A 16,363-nucleotide genomic window follows, 5' to 3' on the forward strand; every position below is an offset into this window, starting at 1 on the left:
TTTTTGACGATCTCATTGCTATCACAGTCCAAGTCAGTAACTAAGAGGCTCAAAGAAGCAGGCTGGCAATCTGCTCGTGTAAGCAAACAAAAGCCTACAGTTTCCCCAAAAGCTTAATCCACACTTGCTACAGCAAACTCCTTCCAATGTGTTAAGGGTTTTCAGCTGGAAAATGCAACATGCTTCTTTCACACAGCACAAAGTCTTCCTAACAGTAAGCAGCAGGTCCAGATTTTTAACAGTTGCACAGGAAACTGCATCCTCAGACTAAACAACGTACGTATAGTAAACCTTCACTTTGTCTCTAACATAATCTTACTTCACCCAGCCAAAATGACCCATGGCACAACAGTGGGCCCTTGGAACAATCGTGCTTGTGCTGTCAGTCAAAAGGCACACAGAATCCGACCAGTTTCTTGACTCTCCCTCTCTTTTGTAAACAAATGCCTACGGATTGTTTTTCAAGTTTACGCAAGAAAAAGATGTTCCTATACATTTCCAAATTGTACATAAAAAGTCTTTGCTCTATAGGTTAAACATTTCTTAATCAACAAGAAGAGCTGTACACTTCAGACATCACGCTCTAACCAGAACACTTGACTAAAAACAAATAAGAATCCGATGACATCTGTCACCAACAGCAATCCCAGACAGAGAATCCACATCAGAGCTCAGTTTCAAGTTACACACCTCTGTACACATCAACTTTACACCACATGCATATTTCTAACCCCTTCATTCCATAGTACAGCTTCAGAGACAAAGTCAGCTAATAAAAACAGCTAGCATCAAGAAATTAATCAAAACATCTAACTTTGCATGCATTCACTAGTGAGACTATTTGAGAAAACAGAGGTGGAAACACAGAACCCAAAAGGAGCCTTCTCAGGCACACCAGGTAAATTCCTGTTAGGACAGGCAGGCCAGCTGGATGATCTCTCAATCTTAAGTTCCCCAAATTCACTCTGAATTACTGCCATTTGAAAGCAGTTTTGGAAGTTTGCTCTTCTGCAAATCATAGTTTCTCGTATGCAATCTGCAGTGCATTCACAGACAGTTCATATCCACTTGTTCCTGTGCTGACGTTGTCTTTTAAATAGCTGATTTTTCCTCCTTGTTTTTCACTTTCCAAAGCCTCGTGTAACACAATTGCTTTTAATGCAGTGGCTTAATGAATAATTCAAAGGCCATTATTAAACGTTGCAAGCAAAAAGAGAAATCCTAGGCTGCCACTTTCAAGAGACTCTTTTGTACCCCCATACTAGTCATCTTGTGTGCGTACAGCTGTCCTCTCTGGCAGACAGAACCTGTGAACCAACCCGCTCAAAACCAAACCATGAAAACAAGGCTTACTTTTTGGTCATCTCAGTTCCCCATTTCAGCTTACCACACAACCACCTCTGCTTTACAGCTGTGAAGAAGCAGGAGAGGAAAAATAGAGAATGTTCCCATATTCACAGAGGCAGCTCAGTCTTCACACAAATACAACCTCAACATCCATTTTGTTAGCCTACCTAGCCAAGATCTTCTACGTTCTCCTAGAAAACAGACTGCCCTAGGACTATCTCATCCATTCCTGGAAGTGACAGAATATAGGACTACAGGACTGCATTTGTTGCCACTCTCACTCCCAAATCGCACCACTTCTGTGACATCTCCTTGATCATATGCTGTCTCTTTTCTCTTCCAGAGGTCTCCTCATGTTAATTTCCAAGCCTATACCGTCATTATTCATTCTTATTGCATGACTTTGTAATGTACCCCATTTCTATCATTTCAGCATTCTCTATCATCCAGTTCTTGCATGACATTCCAGTCTTCCTTTGTAATGCTGATTCCTCAAATTTGCTCCTCATAGTTAGATGTTACTGTGTAAACAATGCCAGCATCACTTATGTGGGGCCAAACTCAGTCTTGAAAAACAGCTCTTGAAAGCACCTTTCAGACAAGTAGTTCCTCTTCTGACACTAATGTGCTGCTGCTTCCTCTTCTGCGTACTGTTCCCTACCCAAGTACCAGCTCTTGTACTAATCCTCCAGTACCTTAAAAAAAACCCAGATTTTTAATATTTTTTGTAGTGATTTGTGATCTGTTATCAAGTTCCAGGCAGATTCAAACTACTCTGTCTTTTACAGAGAATGTAAATCAATCATTTATTCTTACAAAAAATGCAGGTCAGTCAGGCATGATACATCTTTAGTGAATGCCCGCAGGACTCAGTCTACTTAGTTTCATGTTGTTAATTAATTCTCTGCTTCAAAAATTCTCTAGAGCATTCCATGCTACTGATGTCAAACTCATTAGGCTATAGCTGCGCAGCTCCCTGCCTCCAGTTCTTTTAGGAAACTATTTTTATAGTTCAGTAACAAATCTGCTAAGTCAGAGGTAGAATATATTTAAAATTAGATTTCTGGTTAGATTTCCCTTAGGAAGCCTGGCTGTTTGTGGTTCTACCAACTGTCATTATATTCCTGCAGTTCTTTTACCTGGGACACAGCTACCCCGTCCCCTCCTCCAGCCGGCTTCCCCTCCAACTTCTCCAGTTTATTTCTTGAGGTACTTAAAGAAGACTTTGGTTTACAAGTATTCTGACCCAATTTTTGACACCACCTGAAAATGAACTTCTGCAAACATTTTACTGGCAGCAAGATTCACTGCTACTAATTTATAGTTTGGTGTTTCATCAGATTTTTTTTTCTTTGCATCAACGCTACAAAATGTTACAAGAAAATAAATACAGACGCCAAAAGAAGCAACAAAAGCCACCTCTGCCTTTTCATCCAACCTATGTCTCCTCCAAGAGGCCAACCACAAGGTGAGGGCAAAAATGCAGACTTCCTCCTACAGACACCCAACTAACACTCATCTCCTAACAGTATTTGACAAGAAAATGACTGATAAGTATTACAGCCCTTGCAACCTAAATGATCCAATTACTTCGCAAGAACTGATCCTGTGAACATCCACATGTGCGCAGCCTCTAGACAGCCTGAGGAGAAAGGATGCATTAGAAAACCATGCAAGTCTTTCAGAAAAAGAGGCAGAACACCTACAATGAGCTATTGCACTTCCGCTTCAGCCTCTGCTGATAGGAGGAATTGTTTTACATGTTACCATGCTGTGCTTGTTTTATTTCCTGAAGCATCAACAAATACTAATTTAACTCTGCTACCTTGTATGAAACACCTTCGTGTCAGATGAATTCTTGTATAACAACGACCATCACATTCACGGTTGTTTTGGCAATTTTTGTAAAGACCAAAAACGCTCCATGAGAAAAGACCCACTGCAAGTCCAGCATTATATTGTCACAGCAAAGCAACTGTGTGTGCTGCCCAGCTGGGCAACAGCACCTCCTGTTCCAAGTGTTTAAAAAAAAAACAATAAAAAAAACATAAAATACCTATGGAATGCGCAATGTAAAATTCTTCTACCGTACAGGCCACACGAAGCAGTCAAGCACATATGAAAGAAGGGAGGAGACACGCAAAGAAAATTTAAACCACGGGTGGACTTACACCCTGGCGCCATCCGGCTGTTTGTGTGCAAGTTCTACCTGAGAGAGTTCAACGCGGTGCTGGCCGGGCGGAAAACAAAGTAGGTTAAAAAAAACAATAATGTTTTTCTCTTTAATTCTCTACTTGAATGTACTAAAGGCACAGGACCGACGGTAGACACGGGTGGCACGATGTGAGCTGCCTCCCAGCACTCACGGAACGGGGGCCAGGCCTGCGGCGCGGCGCCCTCCCCGCCGGCCCTCGCCCCGCCTCGCCGCCCGGCGGAGCGCCCAGGCTGGGCAGGGCAGGGCAGGGAGCGGTCACGTACACACGAACTGCCCGGAGCCGGCTGAGTCACGGCCCCGCCAGGCTCGCCCGCCCGGCGGCGGAGGGAACCCTCAGCCCAGCCCGCTCCCCTCCGCGGAGGATGCCGCGGCCAACCGGGCCCTAACGCGCTCCGCCGGCTTCAAACTGCTCCTTTACCCGCCCCCCTGGAGCTCAAGCAAAGGACCCCCCAGCCCCACCAGACGCGCCGGCTCCCGCAGGGGCTCAAGCCCTCCCGGCCGCAGGCTGAGAGCAGCAGCCGGGCAGGCGCCGCTCCGCGCCGGGGAGGGGGCCCCGGGGCGGGCAGGGAGGACGCGCAGGAGCGGAGCGGCGGGAGGCGAGGGGCACCCGCCGGCAGGCGAGGAGGCGGGCGGCACTCGCGCCCCCTCACCTGGCAGCCCTTCTTGTGGTGGAAGCCCACCACCACGATGTGCAGCACCGGGCCGCGCTTCTCCATGGCGCCCCGCCGATGGCCGCTCTTGGAGAGATGCCGCTGTGCCCGGGCTCTCGCTCCGCCTCTCGCCGCCGAGCGCCCGACGGGGACGCAGCCCCGGCGGCCTGCGCTTCCGCAGCGCCCGGCCGGGGGAGGGCGGGGCGGTGCCGGCAGCGCCTCCCTCTTCCCGCACCTCCCTCCCCGCACCGGCACCAGGCGGAGTTTGGCTTCGGCCCGTCTCCGCGGGAGGTGCCTTCGGCCGCGGAGCGCGGGCTGAGGTGCTGGCTCTTCGCTCCTGTTCCACAGAGAGCTCCGCAGGAAAGCTCGCTTCAGCGAAGGGGCCCCCAGGGAAAGCGGCTTCGTTTTATTCTGCGGCCAAACAAAACACATGGCAGCCGGGCGGTGGAGCCGCCCGGGCCGGGGCAGCCCGCTGGGGCTGGGCCTCGGCCTTCCCGCCACTGGCCCCACGTCTCTGCCAACGGCGGCGGGGCTGCCAGCAGGGCCGTTAACGGTGCCTCCTGCTCCCGATCGGCTTCTTCTGCGAGAAATTATCCTCATAAAGCCCCCCTGAAGTGCAGGAGACAGCACATCCTCGGGCTGCGCCCTTCCAGCGTGCAGGTTCATGGCAGCATGAAATGAAGTCTGGGGTGGCTGCGGTGCAGGCCTGTCAGGTTGGTGGCTGAAGGTTAAAAATGAGAAAAATCGAGTTGAGGCCTTTTCTGTTAGCACTTTTCTGCTGCTAAACATACATTATGGTACCTAGAAAGAGAGTTCAAAGACTTGTCCAAGAGCACAGGCAAAGTTAGTGCAAGAGAAGAAGAATGTAAAAATCTTTGTCATACTGCACGCACACCATGCTCCCTCTTTAACCTTTGTTACCATTCAGTTCTGGTTATTTGAATCAACAACATTTGCTAAAGACTGTACTCTTAACAATTAAGATTCTCTGGAAATTGAGGGGAGAGATAATTTTTGAAAGAACTGTAAAAGGATAGTGCTTAAAGAAAATCTCATCACTAGCACAATGCCCAGAGGCTCAAATTATAACAATAAAGTGTGTAATTACATATTGTTGCTCAGCTCCAACAGAAGTGCCATTATAGAAAGAATATAGCATAGGGAACATTTGATAAGCGACATGGAACCATCCAGCTCTGGCAAGTGAATGATTTCTTATTAGTTTTAATGTGTGGCTTACTGTTTAGTATCATTAAAAAAAAAAAAATAGGTATGAAATATTGGCCATTATCTCCTGCAGTAATGAGATATCCCCCAAAAGATGCATGGGAGTGTTTATAGCTCACACTTTGTTCATTTAGGAAAGTGCAGTCTGGCGTCACTCTTACTGCTATGGATTTTGCATTATGGAGGTATCTTGGTGATAGTGCTGGATAATTGTGGCTTATTGCTTCTCTGAACAGGTTACTAGAATTTTTGTTTTCTACTTGAAATTTTATTTTCCGGATAAGGCAATAGAAATGTTGGACTGACAATATCAGCCTGTTCTAGGAAAACTGACTGATATCTTCTATGTTTTGGTTTGTTTTGTTTTTTCACAGCTCACACTGCGTGTATTTATGAGGAAGAAAGAAAGGTGAGAGCTGCTATGAGACAGAAGCTCTTGGAAAAGTCTCAGTCGGAATTTTCCTAAAGGAATTTTCTTTCTCAGTGTATAGCTAGCTAACAGCAATGAAAACTCAGCCCTACAGTTCTTCTGTTACTCAGAGGTAATATTTTACTTAAGAAGCACCAGCTATTATATCGTTACCATGGTAATCGTGTTTTATTAGTCATTCTGCATTTCATAACAATAACAAGGAGTTCTCAGCTTGGCTTATGTGCAGTGAGACTTCTTGAGATGGATAAACTTCACCTGGGCAGCATGATAGCTTATGTCTGGAAGTAACATCAGAGGTGAGCAGTGCCTCTGGTGGCTGGTAGTTCCACTTTATTTCTCAGGTATAGCCCAGCTTCCTAAAGAACAAAATTGTGCATTTATGGAGACAAGCATGTGAATAAAAAAAAAAAATCATACTGGGATTTGCGTTGAAGAAAAGTGTAGATGAAGTCCTGGAATGGATCTAAGGTTTGTAACTAATTTCTTCTGGATGGCAATCCCACTTTGTGTTTGGAGATTTTTTTTAAGCTCTTGTCCTAAATTTTAGAAAAAACAAATTGTATACAGTAAAGATCATAACACTGTTTGGGATTATGATCTCTGACTTGGAACTTCTGTAGAAGATATAGGAAGGAGAAAAGACTACAAAAGAATTGATTTGACATAAATTTAATGAATCTTTCACAATATTAAAAAATGGAGAACAGAGATAAAAATCTTAGTTGTGAGTATAAAAATATAGAAAAATACTAATTAGTTAAGTAAACAAACAAACAAAAATAGCATGAAGAAGAAAGGGATTATTTTATGTGAAATATGTAAAAAAGCAGTAAGGCAAGATGACAAAACACTACCATGTGAAGGGTCACCCGCATTCTTTATAGTGAATGAAGCTGCACAAGAACTTAATTGATGCGATGATTAGGATATGTTCACCCTCACTGACTACATCCATCTTCCACATGGGGAAAAAAATACTCAGTTGAACTTATTTTGGGGTAACTGCGGGTGGCCCCTCACTTCCGTGGGAAGTGCAGGCAATGGGTCAGGTCTGGGTGCAACATGGCAGCCAACACAAACACCATTCCACCTCAGCTCTTGTTCTTTAGGGTGGGAAGCTCGAGTGGGGCGGGTGCCTCATGTTCGGCCAGCTGGGGACCGGTGTTGGTGCTTGGCCATCACACGGTAATTAACTGCAAACCAGCAACACGGAGGTGTTCTCACTGGAGGGGATGTGTTCCTGCAGTGTGCCAGCCTCCTGCCTCAGAAACTTGTTTATGTACTAGCAGCAGTAAAGTGTGCAAGGACACTAGAGTGACTGTCTTTTCTCCGCACTCTTGCAGTGTGTAGACAAGTGGTCATTTGATGTATTCATACTAAATGGCACAGTGGGATCAGACACTGAATGAAATTAACTTTCTGTGAACTTCTCACCAGCTGTGATGTGATATGATGTCATGTGATCAACCGTTCCAAGGTCAGTAGTTAGAAGATGTCTCTCCTTCCATCATGGACATTATTGAACTTCCCTCTCAGCCTACTTTGTTCCATTCAAAATACATTTTTAGTGCTATTTGAAGGCTTTGTTGACACTGTAGTTTCCCTAGAAGATTAAAATAATCCTTTTTTTTTTCAGTACTGGGATCAACTGTTATTTGAGTAGTGCATTTAGTTGCAGCAGAGCCCATGAAATAGGTGGTGTTCCAAACAGGCTTCCCCATGGGAAATACTGCATTTGATCCTGTGGGAACAATGGTGCCATTCTCCTGAGATTCAGAGGACTATCAAGTGTACAGGCAAAAAAGGGGGGCTTGCATTGTTACAGAGGTTTGCAGACACAAATGTGACGTATCTTCTGCAACTTTGAGCACGCTTAAATTTGGATGGCAGAAACATTGCACAGATCTTGACTGTTCTCCCCAATCAAATACTCCGCTGCCCCTTCTGCTCTTGACAGTTCCACTCCGTGAGGGTCCCCACTCGCTTTGTCTGGAAAGCGTTTACAGATCTGTGGCTTTTGAAATACCTTTGAAAAGGGACTAGAGAAATTGAAGGCAGACAGATTCCAGGGTGGTGAACAGCCATTGCAGTTTGGGTCCCCCTGGTGGCTCAGAAAGTTGCTGGCCCACTCAGTGAGGAGAATAAATGGCAGGGAAAGCTCAACGTGTACAGGATACACGTGCAGCTCATCCTCTTCTTACTGCTGGTTACTTCCGCAGACAGAAAACACAATGCCTTTTAGTCTGATCCCGTGTGGCAGCTCTTTCCCACCTCTTGCTGCCTATGTGGCTGAATGGGGTTTCATATTCTGTCTGTGAGCACAATAAAGCTAGGCAAGTGTTAAAAAAGAGAGAACTGAAAGGACATGAAAATACATGAGCAAGCGTTGGAACAGTTTGGATATTTTTGTTCTAAGAGAGAGAGAGATGATGTAGCAGACAAAAAGAAAAAAAAAGAAAAGAAAAAAGAAACCAAAACAAAAACAAAACACCCACCACCCTAAGCCACCCCACACCAAAAAGCCCCAGTATTTTTACTCATGTACAGAGCAAACTTGATGCAAAGACCTTGAGGTGCAGCAAGACAGTCAGTTCAGTGTGTTCCCTGGTTTGCTGCAAGCCCTGGGCTCCAGTAGCCGGTGCTGCAGACCTGCCCATCTGCTCCATGGCTCCACATGGGAGCAGACCACATGGTGCTGTTGATTAGAAACTAAGGTGTAATAAAATAGTTGACACCATGGCCCGCTCCCCACTGGCTGTGGGGTTAAAGACCTTAAAGAGGAGAGTTCTTGACAGAGGAGCTCACAGGAGGTATTTTTTTCTGTAGGAGCAGTTTTCACAGCAAAGCCCCACTTCCATGTTTTATTCCTACCATTAAGATGCTTTTTTTCTCATGCATCTCATGAAGTAGTGATGGGATGCTGCTTCCATGCACATTGGCAAAGAAACACTTGCCTTTTAATGCTCTCATCCTTCTTTCATCACTAAGACTCAGGAAACAGGTAGGAGAGATGAGCCCATGGCTTGTATCCTACCACAGATAGTAGGAATGCAAGCTGGGGAAATCAAACTCTCTGTTTTTTTTGTATACAAGGCCTTTGCTGTTCTGTATACCCAAACTTGCAACGTGAGGTGTGTGTAGGAGATAAATAGGATGATTTTATAGGTGGAATTGGATCAGGACAGCAGTGTTGCTGTTCTGGAAGATGACCAGTCAGACACAGCCCCAAGCCTTCTCCCAGCTGCGCAGCGGCAGTTCCCTCCACCTGCTCTTGTGTGCCTTGTGCCCTTGCCCCTCACCATCTTGAAGGTGCTGGGCCCACAGCACATATGTCAGTGTCCTGTCAGTGACACAAGGCTCCGTGTGCAGCCTCAAAAGTGCCAAATTAGAGAGGAGAGCATGTTTTCATTTTAATTTATTTTTTTAAATTGGGCTTTATTGGTTTATAAACTGGTATTTATTGTTTTTTTTATAGGTTTTTTAATTGTTTATGGGCCAATCTTGCCAAAACTACTTCCTGTTGCAACTGAAATCTTCTCTTAAAGAAGAGCTGTCTCTCCATCTTGAACGTTTCCAGGAATGGGGCATCTACCACCTTCGATGATCTGGTGCACTGCCAGGGTGGATCTGGCTTAATCTTCATCCACCCATTCTGTATCTGAGGTGAGAGCTGGCTGACAACAGCCACCCCCACTGGCTTCCTCATCCTCAGAAGGAAAAAATGCCACCTCGAGGCCCCAGTAACCTTTATGGTGCTCCAGGGGAGTCCAGTGGTCTCCAGTGGTGTCCTGTGGTCTCTGGCAGTCTCTGACAGTCTCCAGCGGTGTCCTGTGGTCTCTGATGGTCTGCAGTGGTCTCTGATGCTCTTCAGTGCTATTCTGCAGTCTCCAGTGGTCTCCAAGGGACTCCTCTGGGTGCTGTGGGGCTGCCAAGCAGAAGATGGCATCCCTTCTCCTCACCTCCTCCCCAGGGCTCAGGGCAGAGGAGATGCCCCAGTCAGGAGGGGCAGGGTGGGGGGTTGAAGGCAGGGCTCATTTGTGGCTTGACAGCAGCTGATCTTGCCAAGCCTGCCAGAGGTTGCTGTGATGCCACCTCTGTGTAGTGGAGGCTGCGGGGCCAGCGCTGCTTTTTGGAAGGCAGCTGTTTGCAGTGTCCCTGAGAGCCCCCAGCCATCCTGTGGTGCTTTGGGCACCATGGTGTTGGAGGCAGCCCGGTGCTGGTGCTGTGGTGCCCCACCAGGCCAGCACCAGGTCAGTCCACATCCATGGGCTCATGCTTCTCTCAAGGTGGATCCAACTCCATGGGCTCATCTTCATGTTGTGGAGGGTCAGCCTCCATGGGCTCCTCTTGCCTGTGGGAGCTGCTGCTCCCTCCAAGCAGCTTCAGTTTTCTGGGAAGTGGAGGCATCTTCAGAGGTTCCCTGAACCTCCTGTCACAGAGGCACCCCGAGGTTAGTTTAAGGGACAACAGGGTCCAAAACAACTTTTATTAAACCGGTGAGAAACAGGGGTTTAGCACTCCAAAAGTGACTTAAATACAGGTTCGGATATCAGTTGAGGAAAATTATTAAGGGGCAGCAACTAATACAAGAGGCGGTCCACAGAGTGCATGCACGTGGCTTCACCAAAACAATGCCGGAGCCGTCTCTGAGTCCCGGAGAAGTACACACTTGCCTGAACATGGTGTGGGATTATTTTAAAGCACTTGCTTCACTGGGCTCACCTCTTGCAAGCGTGATCCGACTGTGGGGCAGCTGGCACAGCTGTGTTCCAGCCGCAGGGGTGACAGCTGTAACGGAAGGCTGGTGACATCACCAACAGATACTGCAGTGCTGGGATCCAACCCAAGAGCATGCTGCACATTTCCCTTTTCCTTCTCTTTTTCTTTCTCTTTGTCTCTTTGCCTCTTTGTCTCTTTCCCTTGTCCTTTTACTTTTCTGTCTTCCTCTTCTCTTCCTGTTTCTCTGCCTCTTATTCTCAGAATACTCCCTGCCTTGGTGCAGCAGTCCCAGAAGTCGTCAGCCCACAGGACAGTGCCCCATGAGCTGCTGAACGCCGGGTCTGTCACCTTCTCCTGGTTCCCAGACAACTGGGTCCTGCTGAAGGAGGCCCAGGAGGCCCTGGAACTCCATCTTCTAAAGAAGAAGCTGCACCATGACTGGCGCTTGCCTGGAAAGTCACCAGGCTCAGTCTCTGGACAGCACCATCCAGAACTGGAAGGCCAGCTGCGCCGTGCTCCCTGGCCCCGCAGTAGGGAACCTGAGGTAGAGGAGGACCCCCATCTCCCCTTGCGCCAATTTGCCTCTAGCCTTGTCCTCTCCCAGCTCAGCCCCAAGAGCATGGGGGGCAGGACTGAGGATGGGGCTGTCAGAGAGGCAGCTGCTGGGCACCAGGACAGCAGCCAGACACAGGGGGTCCTCCAAGAAGGTGTCCCTGGCTCATGGGCAACTGGAGAGGCGCCAGGCAAGAAGCGCTCTGCTGCTGGCTGGCACAGGGAGCCAGCAGAGCTCGGTTGCCCTCCTGGTACAGCATGCAGGAAGAGCCTGGACACCCACAGCAGGATGAGGGTTTCACACCTGGCCAGTAAAGTGATCACCTTCCTCATGGAATTTACCCTGCGCCCTGCACTCCTAAAGTGGGCAGTCTACAGGATCCTGGGCTTCCATTGTCTCTGTCCAGAGCCTCAGGACAGCAAACACAAGGCCTTAGCAAGGATCAATGGATGAAGGACAGGGACAGGAAGCCACAAGGCACAGAGGAGAAGACTGTGTTGAAATGGCAGCTGAGTACACCCATCCAAGCCATGAGCTGAAATTGAGCTTCACCAGGCATGAAATTACTGAGGAGGTTATTCAGCTACAAAGGAACTTTTTAAAAAAAAAAATATTTTTTTTTTTTTTAATTAATAAATTTAACAATGGAAAACAATCCACTAGCACTTGCTGCTTTGACCGTTCTGCAAAACTGCTACAATGGGTGCAGGGAGCTGCCAGCCTTTGTCTATTCGTGAAGGAATCTCCACATTAGGTGCCAGCTCCATGTTAAGCTACAAGCCCTCACACATCTCCAGCCGTGGCTGTGATGGATCATCAGGCAGAGTGAGGCTAGAGACTAATTCCTTTGCCAGGAGTGCCCCCGGTCCAGAGAGCTGTTGCAATGGATCCTTGGCTTCCATCGTCTATATCCAGAGCCTCAGGATACAAGGCCTCAGCAAGGAATGGTGGAACAAGGACAGGTACAGGAAGCCATAGAATATGGAAGAGAAGACTGTGTTGAACTGGCGGCTGAGTGTAACCATCCCAGCCACGAGCTGCCAGTTTCTCCAGGAGAATGCTGTGGGAAACAGTGTCAAAGGTGAGTCACCCAGCCCCTGGAGTCCCTCTTGCAGCATTTGTGATGCGCTCAGGAGGCTCACAATGGCTGTGACCTCACTGTCTCTGCCCCATCCCTGGAGGACAAAAGGGAGGCAAGAGCAGCTTCAAAGGGCTGCATTTGTTCTCGCACTCTTAACCTCAGCTCCAGCATGCTGGACACTGTGGAAATGACTCTCTACAGCTGGCTCCCCTTGCTCTGGGCCAGCACATTCCTCCTGCTTTTGGCAGCCTGGATCACCCAGTGCTGCTGGCGCAGACTCTCTGGCAAGCGGCACCAGGTAGGAGGAAGGCTCCTGGGGAGCCCTTCCCAGGAAGATTGGCCAGCTGACTGGCTTCTGATTCGTTGGAAGTTCCTTTGCCTTGGGGGAACTGGGGCTGGACAGGACCCACATGCACCATGGGTCAGGGCTCACCCAAGGTTACTGACGCAGTGCTGCTGTGCTTGCAGGTATCCCGCTGCAGACAAAGGTGCAAGTGGCAGAAAGAGGCCCAGGACCCAGGTGAGGCCATGCTCCTCCCCTGTGCCAGCTGCTGCTGGGGACAATGTGCCTGGCTGGCCATCCACGTGGCCCCTGGCAGCCAAGCTGCTGTCACACCCTCACGTCCACAAGAGATGTGCTTGTCCCAGGGTCTGTTCTAGAAGGCAGCTCAAACCAGGGCTCTGGGGGTCCCCATCCGCCTCGCTGCCTTGATCTTGCACATCTCTGCTTAGGGAGTCTCATCCCTCCCATATGACCCCTTATCCCTCCTGTGGCCTTCTTCCTTGCCCATGGGGCCTCTGCACAGTGCCGAGACAGTCCTGGAGTTGTCCCAGCTGCTTGGATTCCTGGTGCTCTGGCTGCTGACCAGGTCTGGGCTGTGCCCATGCCATGTCCTTCTAGAACCGGGCGCCTCACCACAGCACTGCACCCAGCTGTGAGGCCTCTGCTCAGGCTGCTGCGATCCCTGAATGTGTTGCAGGCAAGAAGAGGTGGGTGTCTGGCTGCAGGTCTCTGGGTCAGTTCCTGTGCTACGAGCTCAACTGTGTGCAGTGCGCAGAGGTCGCCAAGAAGAGGAGCTGGCAACTATTTGCCCCACCACGAAAACGCCGGAGCACCTGCGAGTGGAACTCGCCTTCCTCGTCATGCTGCAGGCGCTGTGTGGGACGCCGTGTGCAGATCAAACTCCTTCCCCAGAACAGGGGCCGGACTCACCAAGAGCCAGAGGCCCTGGAGCCGCTTGTTCTGGCCACAGCCCAGCCCAGCGTCAAGCTTCACAGCCAGGCTGACGAGCTCGCGGGGCCAGGTCCCTTGGTGCTGGACAGAAATATCAGCCACCAGGCCAGCTCGCCCATCCCTCCAGTCTCACACCCAGCTGATGAGGGTGGTGGCCACCCGCTTGGTGTTTCGGATCCTCTTCCCATGTTGACGCTGGAATGGGGAAAAGAGTTCATGAAGAGACTAGAGGGGCACATGTGGCGGAAATGCAAACAGATCCGTCTCGGAACGCTCCCTGCCTTGGTGCAGCAGTCCCAGAAGTCGTCAGCCCACAGGACAGTGCCTCTTGAGCTGCTGAACACCGGGTCCGTCACCTTCTCCTTGTTCCCAGACAACTGGGTCCTGCCGAAGAAGGCCCAGGAGGCCCTGGAACACCACCTTCTAACGAAGAAGCTGCACCATGACAGGCACTTGCCTGGAAAGTCACCAGGCTCAGTCCCTGGACAGCACCATCCAGAACTGGAAGGCCAGCTCCGCCGTGCTCCCTGGCCCTCCAGTGGGGAACCTGAGGTAGAGGAGGACCCTCATCTCCCCTTGCGCCAATCTGCCTCTAGCCTTGTCCTCTCCCAGCTCAGCCCCAAGAGCATGGGGGGCAGGACTGAGGATGGGGCTGTCAGAGAGGCAGCTGCTGGGCACCAGGACAGCAGCCAGACACAGGGGGTCCTCCAAGAAGGTGTCCCTGGCTCATGGGCAACTGGAGAGGCGCCGGGCAAGAAGAGCTCTGCTGCTGGCTGGCACAGGGAGCCAACAGAGCTCGGTTGCCCTCCTTCTGGTTGTCAGGGTTTAAGGCAAGGCGGCAATAAACCACGGCAGACACTCCCTGTTACCCAAAACCAGGACACTGGTACAGCATCCAGGAAGAGCCTGGATAACCACAGCAGGATGAGGATCTTGCACCAGGGCAGAAAAGCGATCACCTTCCTCATGAATTTTGCCCCACGCCCTGCACTCCTGAAGTGGGCAATCTACAGGATCCTTGGCTTGCATCGTCTCTATCCAAAGCCTCATGATACCACACACAAGGCCTCAGCAAGGATCGGTGGAGTGAGGACAGGAGGAGGACAGGCAGGGAGGAGAAGCCTCTGTTGAACTGGTGACTGCTCAAGTCATGCTGGGAACAGGCAGCCTCTCTCAGTGTTTCACCAAACTCACAATAAAAATGTGTTTTCTTGTGTTCAGATGGAATTTCAAGTTTCATTTGTGCCTGTTGCCATGCCTGACTTGCCTATTCCTCCTGAGGAGCCTGTAGCCATCCATCATGGCACACTAGTCACAGTACTCATCCCACCAGCTTTCATTTATGCAAATGATATAATATACCTGGGACAGTACCAAGGCTTCTAGCTCCTCTTGCTTGTTTCTCATGCTGTGCACATTCATGTAGAAACACTTCAGGTGTGGTTCATTGTGCCCATCACCTTGTGGCGCAATCTAGAGAATCTCATTAGCATGCGGCTCCTTGAGCTTCAGTGTACCATCCTATTGCTCATTAATAACTAGCCCGGTACTGGCCCCTTCTGCTTTCTAATGTAGTTTAAAGCTCTATCAATCCTTTACAACGCTTTCGTGAAGAAATTTTTCCTAATATCCAATCTGAACCTTCCCTAGCGCAACTTGAGGCTATTTCCTCTTGTTCTATCACTTGTTACTCTGGAGAAGAGACTAACACTCTCCATGCTAAGACCTCCTTTCAGATAGCTATAGAGAGCAGTAAGGTCTCCAGACTAAACAGCCCCAGTTCTCTCAGTTGCTCCTCATCAGATTTGTGCTCCAGACTCTTCACCAGCTTTGTTGCCCCTCTCTGAACTCTCTCCAGCATCTCAATGTCTTTCCTGTAGTGAGTGGCCTAAAACTGAACACGGGGTTCAAGGTGGGGCCTCAGAAATGCTGAGTATGGTGGTACAATCACTTCTCTAGTCCTGCTGGCCACACTATTCCTGATACAGGCCAGGATGCTGTTGGCCTTTTTGGCCACCTGGGCACGCTGCTGGCTCATGTTCAGTTGGCTGTCAATCAGCAATCCCAGATCCTTTGCAAACCAGGGAGCTTTCCAGCCACTCTCCCCCAAGCCTGTAGTGTTGCATGGGGTTGTTGTGACCCAAATGCGGGACCCAGCACTTGGCCTTGTTAAACCTCATACAATTGACCTCAGCCCAATGATCCAGCTGGCCCAGATCCCTCTGTATGGCCATCTTGCCCTCCAGCAGATCAGCACTCCCACTCAGTTTGGTGTTGTCTGCAACCTTACTGAAGGTGCACTCAATCCCCTCATCCAGATCATTGATAAAGATATTAAACAGAACCAGCACAAATACTGAGCCCTGGGGAACACCACTTGTGACCAGCTGCTAACTGGATTTGGCTCCGTTCACTGCAACTCTTTTGGCCCGGCCATCCAGCCAGTTCTTTATCCATTGCAGGGTACACCCATCCAGGCCATGAGCTGCCAGTTTCTCCAGGAGAATGCTGTAGGAAATGGTATCAAAGGCTTTACTGAAGTCTAGGTATACAATATCCACAGCCTTTCTCTCCTCCACCAAGCGGGTCACCTTGTCATAGAAGGAGATCAGGTTGGCCAAGCAGGGCCTGCCTTTCATAATCCCATGCTGACTGGGCCTGATTGCTTGGTTATCTTGTATGTGCCGTGTGTTGTTACTCAAGATGGTCTGTTCCATGACCTTTCCTGGCATCATGGTCAGACTGACAGGCCTGTAATTCCCTAGATCATTCTTCTGACCCTTCTTGTAGATGGGCATCACATTTTCCAACTTCTGATCAACTGAGACTTCCCCACTGAGCCAGGATTGTTGATAAATAGTGGAAAGTGGCTTGGTGAGCACTTCTGCCAGCTCTCTCAGAATC

At 49.3% G+C, this 16,363-nt stretch overlaps 2 protein-coding genes and 1 long non-coding RNA gene across 7 annotated transcripts in view; 2 read left to right on the forward strand and 1 right to left on the reverse strand.

The window, feature by feature from the left end:
* AVL9 (AVL9 cell migration associated) overlaps positions 1 to 4,369 on the reverse strand; it is a 41,825-nt gene extending 37,456 nt beyond the window's left edge. For all 5 annotated transcript variants that reach the window (XR_014183428.1, XM_082046537.1, XM_082046536.1 and 2 more), the window contains exon 1: positions 4,213 to 4,369. Coding sequence is in view for 4 of the 5 variants with exons in the window: in XM_082046537.1 (XP_081902663.1) it covers positions 4,213 to 4,278 (66 nt within the window). In the remaining variant the exon portion in view is untranslated. The remainder of the gene's footprint in view (positions 1 to 4,212) is intronic.
* Positions 4,370 to 4,510: 141 nt separating this feature from the next.
* LOC309436868 lies at positions 4,511 to 12,448 on the forward strand. Its single transcript, XR_014183419.1, has 5 exons — positions 4,511 to 4,925; positions 5,814 to 5,981; positions 7,216 to 7,349; positions 9,348 to 9,535; positions 10,853 to 12,448. It is a non-coding gene; the product is annotated as an uncharacterized lncRNA (long non-coding RNA).
* Positions 12,449 to 12,642: 194 nt separating this feature from the next.
* Positions 12,643 to 14,638, forward strand: LOC309435847 (uncharacterized protein; the record flags this gene model as incomplete). The annotated part of the gene is made up of 2 exons (XM_082044590.1): positions 12,643 to 12,745; positions 13,206 to 14,638. The coding sequence occupies 2 exons, from the start codon at positions 12,643 to 12,645 to the stop codon at positions 14,588 to 14,590; spliced, it is 1,488 nt and encodes a 495-aa protein (XP_081900716.1). The 3' UTR covers positions 14,591 to 14,638.
* Between the last annotated feature and the right edge of the window lie 1,725 nt (positions 14,639 to 16,363).

This window comes from Streptopelia decaocto (assembly GCF_964273445.1).
Source record: "Streptopelia decaocto genome assembly, chromosome: 2".
Lineage (NCBI taxonomy): Eukaryota > Metazoa > Chordata > Aves > Columbiformes > Columbidae > Streptopelia > Streptopelia decaocto.